At 44.2% G+C, this 26,520-nt stretch overlaps 1 protein-coding gene across 2 annotated transcripts in view; it reads left to right on the top strand.

The window, feature by feature from the left end:
• Positions 1 to 15,703: 15,703 nt before the first annotated feature.
• Positions 15,704 to 26,520, top strand: part of LOC115466363 (E3 ubiquitin-protein ligase TRIM39-like) — a 43,390-nt gene continuing 32,573 nt past the window's right edge. For both annotated transcript variants that reach the window (XM_030197553.1, XM_030197554.1), the window contains exons 1-2: positions 15,704 to 16,149; positions 23,126 to 23,221. In XM_030197553.1, the coding sequence (XP_030053413.1) occupies positions 15,736 to 16,149; positions 23,126 to 23,221 (510 nt within the window). In that variant the 5' untranslated portion in view covers positions 15,704 to 15,735. The remainder of the gene's footprint in view (positions 16,150 to 23,125; positions 23,222 to 26,520) is intronic.

The raw sequence follows: 26,520 nt of genomic DNA, 5'->3' as shown, positions 1-26,520 counted from the left end.
CTTCTACGGTCTATGCCCTGGTCGTGACTGGATAGGGATTTGGCTGGAGTGTAAATTTTAAGGGGCTTCGACGTTAGCTTCAGAACTTAGTACAAGAACAGTGCTGGGCAGACTTCTACGTTCTGTGCCCTGAGAAAGGCAAGGACAAATCAAACTCAGGTATACATATAAAGTATCTTGATGGGCAGACTGGATGGACCATACAGGTCTTTATCTGCCGTCATTTACTATGTTCCTATGTATTTTATTTATTTAGGGCTTGATAAAGTTGCCAGTGCAGGGATAACTGGGCATATTCAGCTGAAATGCCCAGTTAGCGCCCAAGCCAAAACTGGATATTTTGGGGGCATTCCAGAGGCAGAGCTGGCACTTATCCAGTTAAATGCCAATTTTCAGCTAGCGTGCCTTTTTAAAAGGGCCCCTTAACCAGCTAAGATAACCATAAGTACATAAGTGTTGCCATACTGGGACAGACCGAAGGTCCATCAAGCCTAGCATACTGTTTCCAACAGAGGCCTGGCAAGATCCAAAATGGTACAAAACATTTTATGCAGCTTATCCTAAAAATAAGCAGTGGACTTTCCCCAAATCCATCTTAATAATGGCTTATGGACTTTTCTTTAAGGAAGCTAACCAAACCTTTTTTAAACCCCAGTAAGCTAACTGCTTTTAGCACATTCTCTGGCAACAAATTCCAGAGTTTAATTACACGTTGAGTGAAGAAATGTTTTCTCCAATTTGTTTTAAATTTACTACATTTTAGCCTCATTGAGTGCCCCGCAGTCCTAGCATTTTTGGAAAGAGTAAACAAGTGAGTCACGTCTACCCATTCCACTGTACTCATTATTTTATAGACCTCTATCTTATTTCCTCTCAGCTGTCTTTCTCCAAGCTGAAGAGCCCTAGCAACTTTAGCCTTTCCTCATAAGGAAGTCGTCCCATCCCCTTTATCATTTTCATCGCCCTTCTCTGTACCTTTTCTAATTCCACTATATCTTTTATGAGATGTGGTGGCCAGAATTTCACACAGTATTTGAGGTGCGGTCACACCATGGAGTGATACAAAGGCATTATAATGTCCTAATTTTTGTTTTCTATTCCTTTCCTAATAATACCTAACATTCTATTTGCTTTCTTAGCTGTTGCCGCACAATGAGCACAGGGTTTCAACGTATCATCAACAATGACACCTAGATCCCTTTCCTGGTCGGAGACTCCTAATGTGGAACCTTACATCACATAATTATAGTTTGGGTTCCTCTTTCCCAAATGCATCACTTTGCACTTGCTCACATTAAATGTTGTCTGCCATTTGGATGCCCAGTCTCATAAGGTCCTCTTGCAATTTTTCACAATCCTCATGTGTTTTAACAACTTTGAATAACTTTGTGTTGTCAGCAAATTTAATTACCTCACTAGTTACTCCCATCTCTAGATCATTTATAAATATGTTAAAAACAGCGGTCCCAGCACAGACCCCTGGGGAAACCCACTATCTACCTTTCTCTATTGAGTATACTGACCCTTTTAAACCAGTTCTTAATCCACAATAGAACACTACCTCCTATCCCATGACTCTCCAATTTCCTCTGGAGTCTTTTATGAGGTACTTTGTCAAACACCTTCTGAACATCCAGATACACAACATCAACGGGCTCACCTTTATGCGCACGTTTGTTCACCCCTTCAAAGAAATGTAGTAGATTGGAGAGGCAAGATTTCCCTTCACTAAATCCATGTTGACTTTGTCTCATTAATCCATGCTTTTGAATATGCTCTGTAATTTTGTTCTTTATAATAGTCTCTACCATTTTGCCCCTATCTTTATGCGGTTCTTCAAAACCTGTTTTAAGTGCTGAATATTACACTTGTCCTTTTTACGCTAGCGTTTTTAGTATGTGCTAAATACTAGAGATGCACATGGGCATCTCTACTATTTAGTGCATACTTATTTTTAGGACACACTAAAAACGCTAACGTGTAAAAGGACCCCTTAACTGGTTATGTTTTTGCTGGTCCTGAATATCCGGAAATTCAGTGCCAGAGCCCAGACATTACCTGGCATTGAATTTATATGTATAATGCCGGTAGCAGTCAGCAAAATGTGATCACTGCCGGCTGAACATCAGGCCCTTATTTAATTTAATTAATTTATTTTTTGCATTGGTTGTATTTTATTAGTATTTATCAGTTAAAGTCTAAAATCAGAAGCCCTAATTATAATACCAAGGGCAAATGCACAGAAGACTGAAGAAAGGGAGCAAAGGAAGCTTGTTTGGTAAGAGAATATTTGAAGACTATGTGTGCAGGTGTGCCATTTCTGAGATAAAAGTTGTGAAAGATTTCTTGCTATTTGCAGTACACATGGTACCGATACCTGTACCCATGACAAGCCTGTGCTGCGTTACTTGATATCTCAATTCACTGATAGACATGTCCTAATACTGATACTGTAAGGCACAGGAGACTTTAACAAATAACACATTGACGTGACCCACCTTAGCTGACAGTGTATAAGATATTTTAACAAACCGCAGAAAATTGAGCCACCTCAGCCTCAGCTGATAGGCCAAAAGAGATTTCCTAATGCAGATATTGCATAAGACTCAGGGGACTTTAAGAAACAGTACATAATAGATCTGATATATCTCAGCTCGGTGATGCAGAGAGGCAATTCATAACCCTGACAGTGGGGAACAGAGGACTTTGCAAAAATTAGAAGAATGGTCAGATGTTTGGCAGTTAAGATTTAGGTGGTTATCTTAGAAGCTGTATTCGTGATTTGGGTGTGCATAAAGCATATCCATGCTTCTTGCAAGCCCATTTAAATTCCAAATTACATAAATATGTGTGTATGACAAGAGGGTGTAGTCTGGGTGTGTTTTGGGCATGATTAAAAAATACACCTGTATTCTCCATTTTAGAAGGGGAAGTACATGTCTACGTCTAAAGAAATCAGTTGGTATTTACACCTGCTCCCCAGGCCATCTAGGTTTCAGATAAGTGCATGCATTTGGCTGTGCTCCACAAGAGGTATTAGGTAAAGCTGTCTTTTTAATCCCCCAGATTTTTCTTAATATATGAACATAAGGATTGCCACACAGGGACACCAAGCTTAGTATCCTGTTTCCAACAGTGGCCAATCCAGGTCATCATTTCGTCCTTTAGATTGTAAGCTCCTTTGAGCAGGGACTGTCCTTTTTTGTTAAACTGTACAAGGCTGCGTAACCCTAGTAGCGCTATAGAAATGTCAAGTAGTAGTAGTAGTAGTAACAGTGGCCAATCCAGGTCACAAGTAACTTGGCAAGATCCCAAAAGAGTAAAACAGATTTTATGCTGCCGCATAGTATTTTCCCCTCCATTTTTGTCCCCTGAAATTACTTGTGCCAAATATTTGCAGGCTCTGTCCTTAACTGGAAGCACATAGATGTGTATGTGTCAGCAGATACACATCTAATTCTGCAATAGCCACATATAATTAGATGTCTATGTAGCCATGCTTCCTCCTCTAAATGACCTGACCTGGACGTTTCAATTTCGATTCCTTAGCGTTCCTCTGGACTGGCTCAGAATATGATTGATGGGTTGTGCACACCTTCCAGCAGGTGGAGACTAAGGACTCTGATTCTAGAGAGAGCGCCAATAAGCACCCTGGCCAGCTAGAGATAGATTCAGTATTCTCAGTCTCCAGCATGTGGAAGGTGGTGAGCCCTTTGGTCTTTTTCTCTGTCTCTCTCTCTTTCCCTTTGTTGTTTTTTAGTGGGAATATATTTAGGATTATTTGAGGAAGAGAGTTTTTTATTTCCATTTGCTGGTAGTTTGGGGATTCTGTGCACTGGTGTCTCTTGTTTGTTCTGGAGTTTGAGGCCTGTGGGGGGTCTCTCTAAGCCTCAGGGCTGTTAAACTCAGGCGGCCAAGTCCCTCCTCCAAGTCCTCCCATAATCTCCCAGCTTGTCTCACCATTGCTGGAGGGTTTCATTACCTACCTAGTCCTCTTTGAGGAAAGAGAGATTTTAGGCTTGGATGAGGCAGCTGTTTAAAAAAAAAAAAAAAAGATATTCTCAGAGAAATAAATATTTAATTCCGGTGCAAATGAGCAAGGCAGCTCTGTATCCGCTGGTGTATGTGGCAATGCTGTTTTTTTCTGTAGCTGTCTTCAGGCTTCGTTCCTGCTTTGAAAAAAAAAAAAGAAGTTTAAGACAGGCCGCTTCAGCATCTTTGGGAACTTGGAGCAGTGACGGAGAAACTCCGCTGTTGTGTTGTTTGTTAAAGGTGGGGTCTGATGGCTAACGGAGTTTGTAAGTATTGCACCGCCATTGATAACTCGGCGGAGGCTGGTCCTTCATGGTACGCTCCGGCTTTGGCAGTGTCAGCGGCGTGACATGTATTAGGTGGTAAGGAGAACGAGCTGGCTCCTGTTGTGGCGGGAAATGTTGCCATTTTACCTTTGCAGCCTGTACCAGATGAGCGGCCGGCTGTTCTACCGATTTGGTCTCCTGAGCAGTCAGAATTAGCTTTGCCCATGCAATCCAGTCTGCCAGTGGGTGGTTTCTCTCCAGAGTTTGTGTTACAAATGTACAAGGCCTTTATGATGCAGAAGTCAAGGCCTTCTTCAGCCCCTTTGTGAGATGGCTTGGAGAGACAGGCAGTCTCTGCAAAGCATCCTAGGGTGTCCTGGGATCTTGAGGAGGATCTGGTTTCAGAACCAGATCAGGAGATGCCCTCTTTGGAGACTGCTGATTATTTAGGGGATGGTCTCTCTTCTGAGGACAATGGTATGGTAGAACCAGGTGCAGAGTCTTTTCTTCCAGGTGAGGACCCTTCGGTAGTTTGCATTTTTCACAAGGAAGATTTGCAAGTGCTCATTTCTTTGGTGGCCACTACTTTACAGGTCGTAAGGTAGATCTCCTGGTAAAGGGCATTAGAAGACCGGCTAAGATCTTTCTCAGGCACCAGGATATCAGGGATATCATTCAGACACAGTGGGATGTTCCGGATTCCTCCCTTAGACTAGCTAAGTCTATGATTCGTCTATATCCGGTTTCTGATGCAGACACATCTCTTCTTAAGCCTCCAGTTGTGGATGCAGTGGTCTCCATGGTTACCAAGAGGAATACTGTCCCTGTAGATGGGGGTTCGGCCCTTAGGGATGTTCATGATCGCTGTATGGAAGCCTTGTTAAAGAGTAGTTTTGATGTCTCTGCTTTAGCAGTCCAGGCAGCTAACTGTGGTTCCTTGGTAGCTAGAACTTGTTTTCGTTGGTCTGAGAGGGTCCTGGATAGATCTTCAGATGATCTGGCCTTGATAGATGCCGAAATGGCAAAGATTGAGATGGGCTCAGCTTTTTTGGTGGATGCTTTATACAATTTGCTTAGGTGTAGCTGCAAGGCATTCTCTTTGGCTGCGAGGCTGGTCAGCAGATGCGGCCTCTAAGTCTAAGCTAAGTAGGCTCCCTTTTCGGGGTTCCCTTTTGTTTGGTGAGGAGTTGGACAAAGTAGTCTGCAGTCTAGTGGACACTAAGGTGCCTTGACTTCCTGAAGACCGGCCTAAGGCGTCGGGTCATGGTTTGTTTCTGGGCCGCAGTCGGGGATGAAATGTTTGCTGGTTTAAGTGGGATAGAGTGGATCCAGTACAGCAGTCTCGTTTCTTTCAGAGGAATCAGTCCTTTCATGCAGCTCATAGAGGACGCAGGGACGCAGAAGCTTCTATCCCATCCTCCTCCCGTCCATCTCAATGAAGAATTTCCAGGTCCAGCCTCTGATTCCTGTAAGATCTCGCTTAGCACAGTTTTATTGGAGGTGGGCCCGGATTACCTCAGATCAGTGGGTGCTAGAGATTATTTGAAATGGGTATGCCTTAGAATTCGTGCGGTGTCTCCATATGCCTTCTTGGAGTCTCCTTGTCATTCTCGCTTCAAGGCTGGAGCGGTCAGAGATATTCTTAAAAGGCTGGTACAGCTCCAGGCTATTTGTCCAGTTCCCACTTCAGAGCTCAGGCAGGGTCGCTATTCCATTTAATTTATCATTCCAAAGAGGGGTCTTTTCGGCCGATTCTGGATCTCAAGGCTGTCAAGCTCTCTGGGTATCCACTTTTCGCATGGAGACTTTGCGTTCGGTCATTGTTGAGGTTTCGGTCCGGGGAGTTATTGACTGCACTGGACTTGGCGGAGGCCTACCTGCACATCCCCATTTGGCCTATGCACCAGCATTCTCTTTGCTTTGCGGTTTTAGGCAAGCATTACTAGTTTCGAGCGTTACCATTTGGTCTCACTACGGCTCCCCACATGTTCACAAATGTTATGGTGGTCGTCATAGTAGCGCTCAGGAGAGACAGGATTGTTGTTCATCCTTACCTGGACGATTGGCTAGTCAGAGCAAAATCATATCAGGAGAGTTTGGAAGTCATGACTTGAGATTGCTCTTACCGCGTGGCCATGTGAAGGGGGAGAACTTACCGCCACACACTGAGGTGGCGGAAAGGGCTCCTGCACTAACCCAGCGGTAACCAGGTAGCTCGCGGCACTGCCTGATTAATGCTGGGTTAGCACTGCACTAAAAAAATACAGCCCTATTTTCCCTAACATGGGAAATGGCGTGCGCTGGGGCTGGAGCTACTGCCGGCATCCGCATTGGGCCGGTGGTAGCTGCAGATTAGCATGCGGTAAGCCCGCACTGGGCTTACCTCAGCTTTGTAAAAGACCCCCTTGTTGCATAAAGTTAGAACGGCATTCCAGCTGTCAACTTTATCTACTCACTTAACTGGTTCGTAGACTGAATATCACCATGAACTGGTTACGTCAGGGGTTTCCAAACCTGTTCTTGCGGAACCCAAGCTAGTCAAGTTTTCTGAATATCCACAATGAATATACATGAGACAGATTTCAATACCAAGGAGAAAGTGTATGCAATTCGATCTCATGAATATTGATTGTAGATATTCTGAAAACCTGACTGACTGGGGTTCCCCCAGAACAGGTTTGGGAATCACTGTGTAAAGTGTTGACTCTGTCCATGCTCTGCCCCCAGATTGCTTCGGTTAAATGCTGCTGAGCATCCAGGCATGGCCAGTTCAGCGGGGTTTAACCAGGCAGGAAGAGAGAGAGAGAATATACATAAACTAGAGGAGAAGAGGGATAGAGAAGATATGATATAAAGGCATTACTTGAAAGGTATTAATGAATAAACAGATCTTTTCTAAAAATAGGACATCTGTAGATCCATAGGGCACGAAATAAGCTAAAAGGAAGAAAATTTAAAAGGGGAAAGGGAATGGGATTTGATATACAGCCTACTGCAACCCCCACAACAGAACCAGCCTGTCCAGTCTAAACTGAACTGCAATGATTTTGCTGCATACTTTGCCAACAAAATTCAAAGTCTCCACCAGGTTTACAGGCAATCCCACCCAGTGCCCAACCAGTCAACCAGGGGTGCACAAATTCGCCCCCTCCTAACAGAGACAGATGGAACACTTTTAATCTAATGACAGAGGAGAGCCTTGACAAAATCCTAAGAGACCTTCGACCAACTACCTGCTCCCTCGATCCCTGCCCATCAAAGATAGTGCAGCAGGCAAGTATGGGACTTATAGATCATAAATCCTAATAAATAAATACTGCCTTTCTGTGGTTTTTGCATCTACATTCAAAGCGGTTTACATATTATATACAAGTACTTGCCCAGAGTCACAAGGAGCTGCAGTGGGAATCAAACCCAGTTCCCCAGGATCAAAGTCTGCTGCATTAACCAGTAGGCTACTCTTAGTATTTTTCATAGAAGGGATGATGGATACTTGGAATGCCCTTCCGGTAGACAATACAGTGATGGAATTCAAAATGCCTCCGTCCTTTTTGTTTATTTTGTACAGTGCTGCGTAACCCTAGTAGCGCTCTAGAAATGTTAAGTAGTAGTAGTAATAGTAGTAGGATAAACACAGATAATCCCTACACAGCAACAGGATGAAATCAAAGTATGCAGCATTTCTGCTCAAAGCAAAACATAAATAACTTTCATGCTTCAAAAAAACCACAGAGGGGAGTAACCTGCATGGAAAGGCTGTTACAACCCTAACCACCTTACTGAGCAGACTAGATAGGGCATGCTGGTCTTGTTTGCCATCATTTACTATGTTACTATGTTAACAACTAACAGAGAGACCTGACACACCTCAGCTCATAGACAAGCATTGTAAAAAAGCACAACAGGTATTTACAGAGGGAGTGCAGAGACTTGATATAGCTCAGCTCAGTGAAATACATTTTTAAAAAAGAAATCTTTATCATGGGAACACCAAAATATTCTCCTTGATTATACAGTTTTTGCTCCTTAACAGTAAAATATTTTTATTTAGTCAAGAGTGCCGTCCATTGTCCTTGAAGAGTTTCTAAGATACGGTATTTTATAGAGACTATCTCTCATCATTGTAATTAAACTTGTTGGTCCAGGATATCGGTTTTCAGGTTTCAGCTTTCTGCCTTGGGTTAAGACTATTTTTAAGGTTGTTCACTTACCAAACCGGTTGCTCCATTTTGTTTCTTAAATCTTATCACAACCTCTAGCTTGTGATGTCTCTGTCAGGAGAAGAACTCTCTTTTTCTCAACAATAGGGAAGCCAAGAGCCCTACTATTTCAGGGTTGCTCTTCTGGGGAGGGAAAAAAAACCTATTCAGTTTCTGCTCATATTGATCACTGAATGATGCCAATGAAATCCCCATCCCTGGGAACTTTGTGTTTTACTCACTTTAGGCCTACTTACTAAACCATGTTAGGTGTTTGATGTGGGTTAAGCACATTAACTGTTAACATAGATCTTAAAAAAATAAAACAGTTAATGCCCTACTTTAACAATTAGCCACATTGTCTATCATGCTAAGCTCACATTAGAGCAAAAAAAGAGAGGGCTCAAGAGTACACCAACCAAACCAAAGCAGAAAAAAAAGCACACAACGGCCTTCAGGACTGGGACAAGTACTTTATTTATGAGAGACCGGAAAAGGGCCATGTTTCAGTGATAGTCCGTCTGCATCAGGGGTCTATTAGAGCAAACATAAAAACATATCATATAAATATAAAAAATATATAAAAATAAGTATGGAACATATATACTTAATAGCATTCCATACTGGGTGGAACCCCAAAAAAACTATCAAATACAAAACCAAAATCAATATAAAAATCACATTGCAATAAAGCACATAATAACAATCCATCCCCATTGTTCACAAAGCTTTGCTAGCGGCTGCCACACCGCAACGCTAACACAGCCTATTCAAAATGAACGGACTGTGTCGGCATTAGCGCACTGGCAGCCACTAGGGCAGTTTTGTAAACAGGGGGGGCTAGATAAATAAATGGGACTCAAACATGTAAAAGCAAAATTTTCAAATAGAATAGCATAATATAATAGGTGAAACATAATGTTCACAATTAAATATAAATGAATAAATAAGACGTGGATGAACCAATACAAGAAGCATTGCCTGTCTCACCAATAGAATATTCAGAACACTATTTGATATTGTGGACAGGTCTTTAAAAAGCTAAACAAAAAACAGCAAACAAAAAAACAGGGGACTTAGAGGGGCATAATTGAACAAAAACGTCTATCTCCATGGGCGTTTATCTCCGAGAACGGGTCCGTGAAGGGGCGGACCGAACCGTATTTAAAAAAAAAAATAGACGTCCATGTTTTATTCGACAATTTGTGAGCTGGGCGTTTTTGTTTTTCAGTGATAATGGAAAATGAAAGCGCCCAGCTCAAAAACGAATAAATCCAAGGCATTTGTTCGTGGGAGGGGCCAGGAGTCATAGTGCACTGGTCTCCCTCACATGCCAGGACACCAACCGGGCACCCTAGGGGACACTTTTACAAAAACAAAAAAAAAAAGGTAAAAGAGCTCCCAGGTGCATAGCACCCTTCCCTTGTGTGTTGAGCCCCCCAAATCCCCCTCAAAACCCACTGCCCACAAGTCTACACCATTACTATAGCCCTAAGGGGTGAAGGGGGGCACCTACATGTGGGTACAGTGGGTTTGGGGGGTTGGACGACTAAGCATTAAGCAGCACAATTGTAACAGGTAGGGGGGGGATGGGCCTGGGTCCACCTGCCTGAAGTCCACTGCACCCCCTAACAACTGCTCCAGGGACCTGCATACTGCTGCCAGGGAGGTGGGTATGACATTTGAGGGTGAAAATAAAAAGTTGTGAAACGGCATATTTTGTGGTGGGAGGGGGTTTGTGACCACTGGGGGATTCAGGGGAGGTCATCCCCGATTCCCTCCAGTGGTCATCTGGTCATTTAGGGCACTTTTTGAGGCCTTATTCATGGAAAAACAGGGTCCAGGAAAAGTGCCCTAAATGCTCGCTAAAAACACATATTTTTCTTCCATTATCGGCGAAAGGCGCCCATCTCTGATCGCCCGATAACCACGCCCCAGTTCCGCCTTCACCACGCCCCCATCAACTTTGTCCGCATCCGCGACGGAGTGCAGTTGAAAACGTCCAAATTCGGCTTTCGATTATACCGCTTTATTCGTTTTGGTGAGATAAACGTCTATCTCCCGATTTGGGTCGCAATATAGGCGTTTTTCTTTTTCAATTATAAGCTGGATAGTAAAATAATAGTGATAAGTAAACCTACAATGTAAATAGTACCTTAAGTGCAAAAATAAACATGAGTAAAATAAATATTACACATGGATAAAAAATATAAGCCATCCATGCTTAAAAAAACTAACTCAGGGGTCCTTTTAAAAAGCCATGCTAGCGTTTTTAGTCCGCACTAAAAATAAGCATGCACTAGAGACGCCCATGCCTTTATAAAAGGCCCCTTCAGGGTTGGCCATAAAACAGAATGAGTAAGGAATGAATGCCATTACGTAATAAACAATAAACATGCCTATATGTTTAAGTATGTTTATTAAGTACTTTGACTCCAGTCACAGCATTATGCAATGCAATTCTTATATACTGCTAATATCCCTTTTCCAGGATTCAGTGCGGTTTACATTCTAGGCGAGACAAAAGCACAAAATGTTAGTGTGAGGTATGAGTGGTGTAAAGAGAGTGGGAAGTGGACCAATGACTCCAGGGAAACGGGATATACAATTTCAGAGTGCCACTTTATTAAATGACTCGACACAGAAACTGTGTTTCGGCCACAGGTCTGCCTCAGGAGTCTTCAGCCAGGAAAGCGCTGCTTTCGCCCTGCTCCGCCATATCTTCTTGATGACATCACAGAAAAACACCCGGCACCCCCAGCTACTGAGGCAGGCCTGTGGCCGAAACACTGTTTCTGTGTCGAGTCATTTAATAAAGTGGTACTCTGAAATCGTATATCCCGTTTCCCTGGAGTCAATGGTCCACTTCCCACTCTCTTTACACTGCTACATTTACGTGGGAGTGAGTGTTCATCCACTTAGGTGGATCACCTTTTCAGTGTGAGGTATGAGAAATGCTACCCTAATAAACCACATATGACTTCTTTCTAAAACCATGTATGTAAACTAGTCAAAACCTTGTGTGCGAATATTGTCCAAGACCATGTAAGTGTCAAACATTTAATCTATGTATGTGAACCCTGTTGCCTGCCTTGGATAAAGGAGGGATACAAATGTAGTAAAATAAATTCCAGACCATTAGTGTAATGCCTGAGACTAAAAACATTAAAGGAAAGGATAATGGATTTTATTTATTTATTTTATTGCATTTGTATCCCACATTTTCCCACCTATTTGCGGGCTCAGTGTGGCTTACAATACATTGTGAATGATGGAAATACAATGTGTTACAGTACGATTATGGGTTACATTATGAGGAGTTATGGGAAGACAAAGTCAAGTCAAAACATCATTTGGAGCGTAGAAACAATGGAATGTTACAATGGGGAAAAGATAGGGCGATAGAACAATAGCACGAAAACCTTAGAGTATAACAATTTTATATGTGAGTGGAGTATTAATTGTGGAGAAAATACGGGGTAAGAGAATTCAGAAGAGGGTGTATTGATGCATTTCTGTTAGTGTGTGTGGATGATACTATAAGTACATAAGTAATGCCATACTGGGAAAAGACCAAAGGTCCATCGAGCCCAGCATCCTGTCCCTGACAGTGCCCAATCCAGGTCAAGGGCACCTGGCAAGCTACCCAAACGTACAAACATTTTAAACGTTATTCCCGAAATTGTGGATTTTTCCCAAGTCCATTTAGTAGCGGTCTATGGACTTGTCCTTTAGGAAACCATCCAACCCCTTTTTAAACTCTGCCAAGCTAACCGCCTTCACTACATTCTAGGAAGTAGAAGTCATGATAGATTATTATGAAGCAGTCTTTGGGAAGAAAAAGGTTTTTAGCCTCTTCCTGAAGTTGAGGTAGCTGTTTTCTGTTCTGATGGGAATAGGTAGAGAGTTCCATATTTTTATTCCAAGTACAGGGAATAGAGAGGTGAAAATCTTCTGATTTCGAGTTGTCTTTTGAAATGGTGATGCTAGCAATAGTTGTTGTTTCAGTCTGTTAGACTGGACCAGATACAGCGAAGCGGTCTTTAGCAGTTCAGAGGTGAAGCCCTGTAAGATTTGAAAAACTAAACAAGCAGCTTTGAACCTGAGTCTTTCTGCTATGGGAAGTCAGTGCAGTTTGTTTAGATGAGTTGAAACACTAGTATATCTATTCAATCTGTATATTAGTCTTGCAGCTGTATTCTGTATGATTTGCAGTTTTTTTCTGATATACCAAGAAATAAAACATTATAGTAATCCAAGTGAGGTAGCAGTAACATTTGGACTAGTAGTGCAAAGGCTTTTTGGTCGAAGAGTGGTCTGACTAGACGTAGCTGTTTCATTTTGAATAGTGCTTTCTTATGTAGCATGTTACTGCATGTTTCCACTCATGTTCCTAGCATGTGCTAAAAAACACTAGCATGCCTTTTTAAAAGGACCCCTAAGATAGTTTTTTAAGCACAGATTGCTTATATTTTTAATCCATGTATAATATTTATTTTATTCATGTTTTTTTTGCACTTAAGTTGTATTGACTGCTATTTACCTTGAAGATCCACTGATTATTGTTTCACTGGTTTACAATTTTGCACTTAAGGGCTATTAAATACTATTTACATTGTAGGTTTACTTCTTACTATTATTTTATTATGTCCCTTGTTTTTTGTTTAGCTTTTTAAAGACCTGTTCGCAATATTCAAATAGGGGCCCTTTTACAAAGGTGCGTAAGGCAGTGGTGTAGATATGTGGGGCCACAGGGGCCTGGGTCCCTGTAGATTTGGCCCTGGACCCCCCTGCCGATGACCCTCTCGACCCCCTCCCGCTGCCAACTCTCCCCCACCGCCGCCATCACCATTGACCTACCTTTGCTGGCGGGGGACCCCCAACCCCCGACAGCCGAGGTCCTCTTCTTCTGGCGCAAGGCTTCGTTCTTTTTCTGTGAGTCTGACGATAAGTGCATCATATCCAAATAGGTAACATTTTCAGCTGATGGCTGCTTTATAAATATTGCTTCTGACTGCTTGTAGCTACTGGATAACAGCAGGAACATATTGGGGGTGTTCTGGAGGAGTGGCCACACGGGTTGCAGCTAATGCTGATATTCTGTACTGTGTGGTGGTCAGTTGATGTAATTTATCTGGGTATAAACATAGTAACATAGTAACATAGTAACATAGTAGATGATGGCATTGGAGCCGACTCTGTGGGTGCTTGAGCACCCCCAATATTGAGAAAATTCACTGTGTGTGTCCAAGGAAGGGTTATTTCCACTGGGCTTAGCACCCCCAATAATTTTGAAAAGTTGGCTCCTCTGGATGACGGCAGAAAAAGACCTGCACGGTCCATCCAGTCTGCCCAACAAGACAACTCATGTGTGCTACTTTTTGTGTATACTCTACTTTGATTTGTACCTATGCTCTTTAGGGCACAGACTGTATAAGTCTGCCCAGCACTATCCCCGCCTCCCAACCTCCAGTCCCGCCTCCCACCACTGGCTCTGGCGCAGACCGTATAAGTCTGCCCCGCACTATCCCTGCCTCCCAACCACCAGCCCCGCCTCCCAACCACCGGCTCTGGCACAGACCGTATAAGTCTGCCCAGCACTATCCCCGCCTCCCACCACCGGTTCTGGCACAGACCGTATAAGTCTGCCCAGCACTATCCCTGCCTCCCAACCACCAGCCCCGCCTCCCAACCACCGGCTCTGGCACAGACCGTATAAGTCTGCCCAGCACTATCCCCGCCTCCCACCACCGGTTCTGGCACAGACCGTATAAGTCTGCCCAGCACTATCCCTGCCTCCCAACCTCCAGTCCCGCCTCCCACCACTGGCTCTGGTGCAGACCGTATAAGTCTGCCCCGCACTATCCCCGCCTCCCAACCTCCAGCCCCGCCTCCCACTACCGGCTCTGCTATCCAATCTCGGTTAAGCTCCTGAGGATCCATTCCTTCTGAACAGGATTCCTTTATGTTTATCCCACGCATGTTTGAATTCTGTTACCGTTTTCATCTCCACCACCTCCCGCGGGAGGGCATTCCAAGCATCCACCACTCTCTCCGTGAAGAAATACTTCCTGACATTTTTCTTGAGTCTGCCCCCCTTCAATCTCATTTCATGTCCTCTAGTTCAGCATTTTTCTTTATTCTTTGTATATCCAGGGGTATCTTTGGTGTACTGAAGTATAGCCCTCACTTTATGATATCACTATCAGTTCTGCAGTTCCTATTGCAAAACATGCCAATCATGTGATGAAACTATACGGTATCCAGAAAAAAACGAGATCCGCAATTGTTTTCCAAATAACCCAGTACTGGGCTTGATGGACCTTCGGTCTGTCCCAGTATGGCAACACTATGAGTCTGGGTGCAGGGTGGTGGGTGAAGTGCACAGTTAGTTACTAAATACTATAATCCATGCACAAACTTTCATAATCCAGGTGTAAACATTTACATTAGCACTATGGCTGGTGGTAAGTGCTCACACCTAAATTATAGACACACAATTGATTGGTTACACTAGCAGAGCTGTCAAGTTACCCTTTCCAGGAGGGAGACTTTTTTGGCCAGTCCTGGATTTCTGATAACCTCATCCTGGTGCATTATGGGACCTGCAGCATAGATTTCAATGGATAAAATCATGGACTACAAATACTACACTGCTTTTGGGATGTAAGTCTCCCTCCTGGAATGGGTAACTAATTTGGCAGTCCTGCGCAGATATTCATAAAGAAAAGTCGGCTCCAAAAGGTTGTGTTTATGTTGCCTAAAATAAGTACACGGTTATATATTTTTATAAAATACATGCAGCATACACACATATGGACTGATTTCAACTGGCACATTTTCAGTTACTCCTGTCTTGAAACTGGGGTAGGCTATTTTATACATGCAAATAAGTGCATATTCATTTATTTAAAATATACTGAGCAACACTAGTGATTCTAGGCAGTTCATATGTGCTTTCCCTACCTAGGTGTCCTCTTAGAAAATTATTCTCTCTCTTTATATTACTTTGGCAACATACAAAATTGTCAGGCAAATGAAATGATCTAAGTCTTATTTTGATTCTAGCGTCCTTTCCAGACTCCATGAGGAAGAAGCCATAGAATAAAGGTGGGAATCATGTGAGTTCAAAGAGACAGGAGAGACGGCAGATGATCCTTCCCAATATACTCCTCCCTCTTTCTGAAATAAACAGGAAATGGAAATGAAAATGAAACTAAACTTGCCTCGGAAGAACCATGGCTGGTGAAAACAGTCCTTTGGAGCTGCAGGATGAAACCACTTGTTCCATCTGTCTGGATTATTTTACAGACCCAGTGCTCACAGACTGCGGGCACAATTTCTGTTACTCTTGTATCGCGCGGTGCTGGGAGGGAATACGCACAAACTTCCCCTGTCCCCAGTGCAGGGTATTGTCAGAGCAGAGGAACCTCAGGCCTAATCGACAGCTGGCAAATGTGACAGAAATAGCCAAAAATCTCTCTCCATGCTCAGGGAGACGACACAAGGGGAGTCTGTGTGAGGCACATAAAGAGAGTCTGAAGCTATTCTGTGAAGACGATCAGACGCTAATCTGTTTGGTGTGTGGCAAATCCAGGGACCACAGATCTCACACTCTGACTCCTGTAGAGGAAGCTGTGCAGGAATACAAGGTGTGTGTTGTATTTATTATCCCAGTTTGTTTCTAATGGTACAAGAAATCTTAGACTATTACTCTCATAGTGGATACTCTGCAATAATGCAAGGGGTGTTATTACTACTACTACTAATTTCTATAGTGCTAGTAGAAGTACACAGCACTGTACACATTATATGCAGGTACTTTGTCCCTAGAGTCTTTGTACCTGGGGCAATGGAGGGTTAAGTGCCTTGCCCAAGGTCACAAGGAGCTGCAGTGGGAATCGAACCCAGGGCGCCAGGTATTATCACAATCTGTACTGGGATCACAAATCTTAACACTGTTATATAGAGGAGACTTCAGAAATAAAAGCTGTGTATCATTAGATTACTAACCAGATGGTATTTGGCCAGCCTGGCCAATTTTAATAACTAGAAGCAAACAGGTTGTGTCCTATTCTTTGGACATGATTTTGGGGTGGGGGGGGGGGGAGTGTTTAGATATCTGTGGAATGTTACTGTAGACCACAATTGGTCCTAACATACCTCTCAGAAATTATAATCCCTGCACTTCAGAAACGTACCCCTTCAAGATACAGTTGCATTTTAGAAAGTTTTTAAACGTGCCACAAAAGCATTCAACTGGTATACATGCTTTATGCTAAAGATATACAGTATATCATTTTTATTTACTTAACTTGCTTAAAGATGATCAAACTGCTTGCTCCCTCAATCCCTGCCCATCAAAGGTAGTGCAGCAGGCAAGTTTGGGCCTCATAGAAGGTGCCACTAAAATTGTGAACTCCTGTCTTTCTAATGGGCAACTACCAACAGCATTAAAAAGGGCAGTGGTTCACCCTTTGCTAAAGAAAAACAACCTTGACCAGGACAAACTTGAAAGTATCCAACATCCCATTTCTAGGGAAACTTATAGAGTAAACAGTCTGGGTTTAACTCAGTGATTGGCTAGAAGAGAGACACTGGCTAGATCCATGTCAGTCTGGATTCAGACCCAGTTAGGGAACAGAAACGGTCCTCATATCCCTAGTAGATGATCTTCACAGAAACCAAGACAGGGGATTTGCCTCGGTGTTACTACTGCTAGATTTCTCCGTAGTTTTTGACACTGTGGATCATAATATCATGCTAGCAATGACTGACAGATACAGGTATCAATGGAACAGTACTTGCTTGGTTCAGATCCTATCAGACAGGCAACAATCCATAATGTTTGGCAGCAACTAATTGTCACCATGGGCACTGACCTGGGGGGTACCACAAGGACTGATACTGTCGCCTATTCTGTTCAGTATCTACCTCAAGCTACTAGCTCAGCTGATTCAGTCAATGGACACTCAGTTCTACATCGGCTACTCATACCCATTGAACCTTACTTAACTACAACCCTGAATAAACCAGGGGCTTAGCCACAGTGGCGTTCCTAAGGGGGCGGACACCCGGGGCGGTGCCCTGCCCCCCGGGTGCAGCACCCCCCCGATGCAGCGCGGACACCCCCCCTGGTGCACGCCGCTGGGGGGGGTGCCACAGCGCGCGCCTGCTCAGAGTTCGCTGACTTCACGCATTCGCTGCAGCTCCCTCTTACCTGGAACAGGAAGTAACCTGTTCCAGGGCAGAGGGAGCTGCAGCGAACGCGCGAAGTCAGCGAACTTAGAGCAGGCGCGCGCTGCGGCACCCCCCAGCGGCGTGCACCCGGGGCGGACCGCCCCCCCTTGGTACGCCACTGCGTAGCCAGACCTCGCCGGGAGGGGGGGCCAGAGCCCGAGGCGGGGGGCACTGTTTAGCCACCCCCCCTGAGTTGCCGCCGCCGCCACATTGGACCCCCCTGCTGGCCTGCCGACGACTCCCTTGAACTCCCCTCCCGCCACCAACTCTCCCCCGCCCCGCATCATACCTTGTTTGCTGGCGGGGGTCCCTGAACCCCACCAGCGGAAGAGAGTCTTCTTAAGCGCCAGAGTAGCACCTTCATTCAACGAAGTTCTGGGTGCGATCTGCTGTTTCGATGCCTTAGGACGTAAGGCGTCGAAACAGCTGATCGCAGCAGGAACTTTGTTGAACGAAGGCGCTAGGCACTGAAGAAGACTCTCTTCGGCTGGCGGAGTTCGGGGAACCCCGCCTGCAAACAAGGTATCTGATGCGGCGGCGGGGCGGGCGGCAGCGGCGGGGGAGAGTTGGTGGCGGGAGGGGGGGTTCAAGGGGATTGTCGGCAGGGGGGCCAGGGCCAAATCTACGGGGGCCCAGGCCCCCTCAGGCCCCACGTAGCTACGCCAGTGGAATAAACTGATTACCTGTCTAACATCAATTCATGAATGGGCTTTGCACAACAAACTTTGCCTGAACTCAAGTAAAACTGAGCCTCTCTGGGTCCCTAACACAAGTGAATACGTACCTGACATCAATATCTCTTTTGGGAAGTATGACCTTCCCCTGAAATCACAAGTCAGGAACCTTGGAATACAGTTAGATTCAACACTTACTCTGATTCCCCAAAACCAAGCAACCTTTGAGAGTGGAGGAGTAGCCTAGTGATTAGTCCAGCAGACTTTGATCCTGGAGAACTGGGTTCAATTCCCACTGCAGCTCCTTGTGACTCTGGGCAAGTCACTTAACCATCCATTTCCCCAGGTACAAATAAGTACCTGCATATACTATGTAAACTGCCTTGAATGTAGTTGCAAAAACCACAGAAAGGCAGTATATCAAGTCCCATTTCCCTTTCTACTATTTGCGACAACTACGCTGCCTCTCTCTTTACATCGAGAAGGAAAATCTTATCCCAGTTATGCATGCCATGATAACATCAAGACTGGATTACTGTAATGCACTCTACAAAGGGTCTTCATCAGCTCCAGTTGATTCAGAATGTTACAGCAAGACTCATAGAAGGTTGCAAGCGGCATGACCACATCACACCGTTTTCGCAAAAACTTCATTGGCTACCAGTACAATACAGGGCTATTTTTAAAATTCTACCTGATCTTGAAGCCCATAAAGGAAATGACTCCGAATACTTGAAGAACAGGATGACCCTCTTCACATCTCAAAGGACACTAAGGTCCTCCCAAGGGGCAGGGGCATAGCCAGACTTCGGCGGGAGGGAGTCCAGAGCCCGAGGTGAGGGGGCACATTTTAGCCCCCTCCCACCGCCAACCCCCGCCACCAACTTTGATGACCCCTGCCGATGACCCTCTCGACCCCCCCCTCCCGCCGCCAACCCTCCCCCGCTGTCGCCTACCTTTGCTGGCGGGGGACTCCAATCCCCACCAGCCAAGGTCCTCTTCTTCCCGCGAAGGCTTCGTTCTGTTTCTGACGTCCAGGACGTCAGACTCACAGAAACAGAATGAAGCCTGGCTGATCTGCAGGATGTCAGAAACACAATGAAGCCTTCACGGGAAGAAGAGGACCTCCTCGGCTGGGTCCCCCGCCAGCAAAGGTAGCCCACGGCGACGGCGGGGGGGGGGGGGGGAGTTGAGAGGGTCGTCGGCAGGGGGGTCCAGGGCCAAATCTATGGGGGCCCAGGCCCCCCTGACCCCACATAGCTATGCCACTCCCAAAGGGTATACCTAACCACACCCTCTCCAAAAGACATTACACAATGTGATTCCCACAAGTGAGCCTTCTCTGTATTATCCCCTCCACACTGTGGAATGTACTCTCTGAAAGGCTCCACTTAACACAAGACTATCTGTACTTGAGGAAGCAGGTGAATGCTTGGCTTTTCAGCCAGACCTTTAATGGAAGAAGTTAGTGTGTGTGTGTCTAAGTAACTAACTTCTTAGACAGACACACACTAACGTCTTGTGCAGCAGGACATGATTATCCACTCCTACCCTAACTGAGGTAACATTTAATCATCTCTCTGCCTCATGTACAATTTTCTTTAAATTAGTCGCCTTATTTTCTAACTCCTCTTACTCTCTTATCTATGCGCTTCTTTTACAAAACTGCGCTACCGATTCTCAGTGTGGCAAATGAGAGGAAGCCTATTCGATTCCTATGGGCTTCTTCTCATTTGCCACATGGGAATCACTAGTGTGGCTTTGTAAAAGAAGCCCTATATGTTCTATCTCATACCCTATGCTGTCTATTAAAATATTCTATTACGTATTGTGTTGACATTGTAAGTAGTATACTATCCAGCTTATTTTCGAAAGAGATCACCGGCCATCTTCCGACACAAATCGGGAGATGGCCGGCCATCTCCTGAAGCCGGCCAAATCGGTATAATAGAAAGCCGATTTTGGCTGGCTCCAACTGCTTTCCGTCGTAGAGCCGGCCAAAGTTAAAGTGGGCGTTTCCGCAGGGTATAGAAGGTGGGGCAGAGGCGGGACGGGGGCGTTGTTAAGACATGGCCGGCTTCAGCTGATAATGGAAAAAAGAAGGCCGGCTCTGAGGAGCATTTCGCCGGCTTCACTTGGTCCTTTTATTTTTAGGACCAAGTCTCAAAAAAGTGCCCCAGTTGACCAGATGACCACCGGAGGGAATCGGGGATCACCTCCCCTTACTCCCCCAGTGGTCACCAACCCCCTCCCACCCAAAAAAAACACCAAAACTTTTTTTCCAGCCTCTGTGCTAGCTTGAAATGTCATACCCAGCTCCCTGACAGCAGTATGCAGGTCCCTGGAGCAGTTTTTAGTGGGTGCAGTGCACTTCAGGCAGGCAGACCCAGGCCCATACCCCCCCTACCTGTTACACTTGTGCTGGTAAATGGGAGCCCCCCAAACCCCCCAAAACCCACTGTACCCACATGTAGGTGCCCCCTTCACCCATAAGTGCTATGGTAATGGTGTACAGTTGTGGGGAGTGAGTTTTGGGGGGGGGGGGGGAGCTCAGTACCCAAGGTAAGGGAGCTATGCACCTGCGAGCTAGTTTTATTATTATTTTTAATTTTTAGAAGTTCTCCCTAGGGTGCCTGGTTGGTGTTCTGGCATGTCAGGGGGACCAGTGCACTACAAATGCTGGCTCCTTCCACCACCAAATGCCTTGGATTTGGCTGGGTTTGAGATGGCCGGCCTTGGTTTCCATTATCGGTGAAAACCGATGCCGGCCATCTCTCTGATTTGGCCGGCCCCAACCGTATTATCGAAACGAAAGATGGCCAGTGCTGTTCGATTATGCCCCTCTATGTAATCTCTTGTATTGTTATTTGAATATTTTTACTGCTGTAATTGTCTTTTGCTTATGTTTGATTTATTCTTACTGTACACTGCCTTAAGAGAATTCTTTCAAAAAAGGAGGTAAATAAATCCTAATAAATATAAATAAATAAATAAATAAATGTCACACAGCACAGTCCAAGAGGGAAAAATTGCACCTACTCTGACGTAGCTATGTTTGCCTATGAAGTGCTGCATCAGGGAGAAATACAAGTTTTAGCTGTGAGTGGTTAGGAGGTAACAGTGACGGTTGTGAGAGGGAGTTATTATTCAGATACAGTGGGGTCAGCATTTTATCAAATGTACACCGCCTTGAGTGAATTCCTTCAAAAAGGCGGTAAATAAATCCTAATAAATAAATAAAATGCTGTCTACCACTGGCTACGTTACAACTGGATATTCAATTCTGGGCCCTGTCCAGCCCTGAAAAGTATATTTGCAACAGAAATAGACATACACCTCTAAAACTTCATTGGCATGTACACATGCTCCCAGTCAAATATAAGTGTTAGATAACTATTCCTTTGGACCTGGGGTTTGGAGGATTGCATCTTGCATTTAAAACCACTTAAACATGTTGAGGTTTGGAGCTTGACTCGTTAATTTAATTTAAACTAATACAACTACGTGAACTATCATCTACCAACCTCCTTAAAACTCCCAATATAACTACAGGAACTATCGTCCTGCCTCTTCAAACCTACATCTTCCAAACTCTGTGGACAACTATATAAAAACTATCGATGCCCTCCACATGTCATAACTGTCAAAAACTACTGTAATCTCACCAAAATGTAAATTGTAAGCCACTTTGAACCGAAACTGGTTTTTGGATAACAGTGGGATACAAAAATGCATAAATAAATAAACTGGCTCCTTTTGGATGTGCCGTTTTGTAAAATTTGTCACTTTCATTTGTAAATGTTGGCATGTACACGTGCAGATTACAAAATCTGGCATTCACATGTGTAGAGAGAGCCCTGAGTGATGCCAAGCTTTTTCTAAAATGGCTGTTCAAGCTGTTTGTGCCACCACACAGCCTGCGACATTTTGTAAAATGCACTGTAAATTGTGAACATCCTGCACTGGTTGTCCCTTTTCCTACACAGACAACCTGTGCAAAATTGGACTTTCAATCTTGGTTTTCCAGTAGAAAACAGTGAGCATAACTTTCAACTAGCAATTACTGCGGTAAACAATCACACAGCACTTTTGGCAAACTGTTAGCAGAGCCAGTACATAATATTTTAGATGTTGGCAAGAGAATACTGAGGGTTGCTGGTACTGCAAGCTCATTTTTTAAAATATCTTTATTTATAATTTTCCAAATTAACAATCACATAACATGACTGCAATCACAGTAATTGAATTACAACATAAAGAAAAAAAATAAATCTAGGAGATAACCTCCTGAGGTAAACACTTCCATTTAGTTAGTCCACAATAAAAGTGGAGCAAGACACAATGAAAAAAAAATATAAAATAGGAAATACTGCAAGCTCATTGTTAAAGGGACATGGTATGCACAGTTCCATTTTAAGGCCTGCTGTACCCATGAGTGTGCAAATACTTGATTTTGCATTTGCTTTTCAGCAGAGACAATGTCAGAGGCAAAACACCTGTGGGGATTTCAAAATGAAGACCATGCTATCCGCTTAACTCTTTCCCCACCTCGACAGGTCCAGTTCTTTCTCAAGCTGCAGGGATAAATTTTGACTGTGTAATGATTTATATGATCAGAACTTAAAAGTTCGTCAGCAGCTTATGCAGCCAGCACCTGCTGCTGACTTATCAAAGTACTTTTGAATATTGACTCTATATGCTTTATTGTTTATAGGAGAGATTTGAAAACTACCTGGAACTTCTGAGAAAAGAGGTAGAAGAGATTTGGATATTTAAATCCAGTGAAAAGAGAAAAGTTAAACAGCTAAAGGTAAGTGTCCTGAGCAAGATTTTGTACTTAAGTACATAAGTAATGCCACACTGGGAGAAGACCAAAGGTCCATCGAGCCCAGCATCCTGTCCACGACAGCGGCCAATCCAGGCCAAGGGCAACTGGCGAGCTTCCCAAACGTACAAACATTCTATACATGTTATTACCTGTATATAATATGTAAGCCGCATTGAGCCTGCTATGAGTGGGAAAGCGCGGGGTACAAATGTAATAAAATAATTCCTGGAATTGTGGATTTTTCCCAAGTCCATTTAGTAGTGGTTTATGGACTTGTCCTTTAGAAAATCGTCTAGCCCCTTTTTAAACTCTGCTAAGCTAACCGCCTTCACCACATTCTCTGGCAACGAATTCCAGAGTTTAATTATGCATTGGGTGAAGAAAAACTTTCTCCGATTTGTTTTAAATTTACTACACTGTAGTTTCATCGCATGCCCCCTAGTCGGAGTATTTTTGGAAAGCATGAACAGACACTTCACATCCACCTGTTCCACTCCACTCAATATTTTATATACCTCTATCATGTCTCCCCTCAGCTGTCTCTTCTCCAAGCTGAAAAGCCCTAGCCTCCTTAGTCTTTCTTCATAGGGAAGTCGTCCCATCCCCGCTATCATTTTCGTCACCCTTCGCTGCACCTTTTCCAATTCTACTATATCTTTCTTGAGATGCAGCGACCAGAATTGAACACAGTACTTAAGGTGCAGTTGCACCATGGAGCGATACAACAGCATTATAACATCCTCACACCTGTTTTCCATACCTTTCCTAATGTAGCATCAATAAGCTTCAGGCTTGCAGGTTTCTTATACATTCAGGTGCAGTAAGTATTTTTCTGTCCTTGGAGAGCTCACAATTTAAAAATAATCACAAACAGCAAAAGTGGGATTTGAATCTGGGTCCCCTGCTTCTCAGCCTGCTGCACTAACCATTCTCCTCAACTCTGCATGGACATCTATTAAGAAGTTAATTAAAAAAAAACAACATTTCATTACCATGAACATCTGTTATCCCTGAAGCTGTCATAGAGCTTGGTATCCTTTCATATTCGGGGGAGGGAGGGAAACAGCAATCACTTGCCTTAAACCATCTGGTGGACAACTGCTCATTCAGAGCATTGTTCTGTAATCTGGATGTGCCAAGTACCAGGTGTAAATAACAACCATCTCTTTAGATATAGATGTCCCTTTCCATCCTGAAGTCAAAGTTGGACACCCATATTTTGGCACCTCCCTGGTCTCACCCAAAACACGCCCAGATCATGTGCAGTTTTAGATGTCCATATATTGGAATATATGAATATGGATGTCTAAATTCCAATTTTCAGATATCCAAGATACAAATAGAGCTTCTAAAATATGGGCCACATTTTAGCACCTCCCTAGTCCTGCCCAAAACACGCCCAGATCATGCTCCCATAAGGATGTTGTCCAGTTTTAGATGTCCATATATTGGAATTCCATGTAATATGGATGTCTAAGTTCCAATTTTCAGAGGTCGTGACAGCCATTTTGAAGATCTTGTCACTAGGGGCAGGAGTGATTGGGATTCACTCCTGCTCCCATCTCTCCCACTGGACTAACAGGGATCTAGGTAGGCCCGGGGGGGGGGGGGGGCTACTGAGACTAGGGGAGGAAGAGTGGGGGAATAGAAGGAAGGGGCTTTTCAGTGGGTTGGAGGGGATCTTGGAGGGTTAAAAACAATATTTTGCCAGGGCCTTCATGACTGGCTTACGTGAGGACGGCTGAATATCAGCCGGGACCTGCATAAGCTCCCACGTCTGTCTGCCCAACAATTAGCCCCAGATATTCAGTGCCCATGCCTGTACATGGCCTGGCACTGAATATCAGGGCTAATTTACATGGCAGTGGTCAGCGTTTAAAAAACAAATGCTGACTTCCACCAGCTGAATATCAGCCAGTTTACTTTTGTTATTATTTGTTACATTTGTATCCCACATTTTCCCACCTTTTTGCAGGCTCAATGTGGCTTACATGTTACCGTTAACGGCGTTAGCCGATTCCGGTCTGAACAAATACATGGTATGAGTGAATACAAAGCGATATTGTGGTAGCATGAGGTACATGTATGGTAGGTACAGTTGGGGGGAACTTAGAGATGGAGAGGGGGAGGAAGAGTCAGGTAATGTCCATTGCAGTCTTTGGTTTCATTGTGTTGCAAGTGTCCAGGTATTTTTATGTTGGGTCGTTGGGGTATGCTCTTCTGAACAGTTCTGTCTTTAGTGCTTTCCGGAAATTTAGGTGGTTGAGCGTAGTTTTTACTGCTTTTGGCAATACGTTCCATAGTTGTGCACTTAAGAAGGAAAAGCTGGATGCGTAGGTGGATTTCTATTTGAGTCCTTTGTTGCTTGGGTAGTGGAGGTTTAGGTATGATTGTGCAGATTTTGTGGTGTTTCTGGTTGGCAGGTCGATGAGGTCTGTCATGTATCCCGGTGCTTCGCCGTAAATAATTTTATGAACAGTCGTGCAGATTTTGAAAGTGATATGTTCTTTGATTGGTAGCCAATGCAGTTTTTCTCGGAGTGGTTTGGCGCTGTCAAAACGCGTTTTTCCAAATATAAGTCTGGCTGCTGTGTTTTGGGCGGTCTGAAGTTTCTTTATGATTTGATCCTTGCATCCCGCATAGATTCCATTACAGTAGTCTGCGTGGCTTAGTACCATTGACTGTATCAGGTTATGGAATATTTCCCTCGGGAAGCATGGTTTCACGCGTTTGAGTTTCCACATTGAGAAAAACGTTTTCTTTATGGTGGATTTCGCTTGGGTCTCTAGTGATAGGTTACGGTCGATTGTTACTCCAAGAATTTTCAGGCTGTCTGAGATAGGTTTATTATGCATCTGATCCTGGAGTGATGCTCAGCACCATTACACAGGGGGGACTGCTACAACAGCATATATGATGTTAATGTTTAATGTTTCATAAACTTGATATACCACTCTTTGGGGGGTACCAAGTAAAGCGGTGTTTGAGATGAACAGTAATATTGTGTATATAGGGGGGGATTCTATATGGCACCTAAATAGTCTGCACAGAAAACATTTATGCCTAAGTGTATTCTATGTGGTGCCTAAATTTAGGCGCAGTATATAGAACAGGGGCGTAGGTACGTGGGGCCACAGGGCCCCCACAGATTACGCCCTGGCCCCCTCTACATTTGACCCCCACCCGCCCTGCCGCCGCATCAGGTACCTTGTTTGCTGGCGAGGATCCCCAAACCCCGCCAGCCGAAGAGTCTTCTTCAGCGCCGGTCGACTCCGGTACCT

The sequence above is a fragment of the Microcaecilia unicolor genome, chromosome 3, assembly GCF_901765095.1.
Source record: "Microcaecilia unicolor chromosome 3, aMicUni1.1, whole genome shotgun sequence".
In the NCBI taxonomy this organism is placed as follows: domain Eukaryota; kingdom Metazoa; phylum Chordata; class Amphibia; order Gymnophiona; family Siphonopidae; genus Microcaecilia; species Microcaecilia unicolor.
This window is presented reverse-complemented; position numbering and strand designations above follow the sequence as displayed.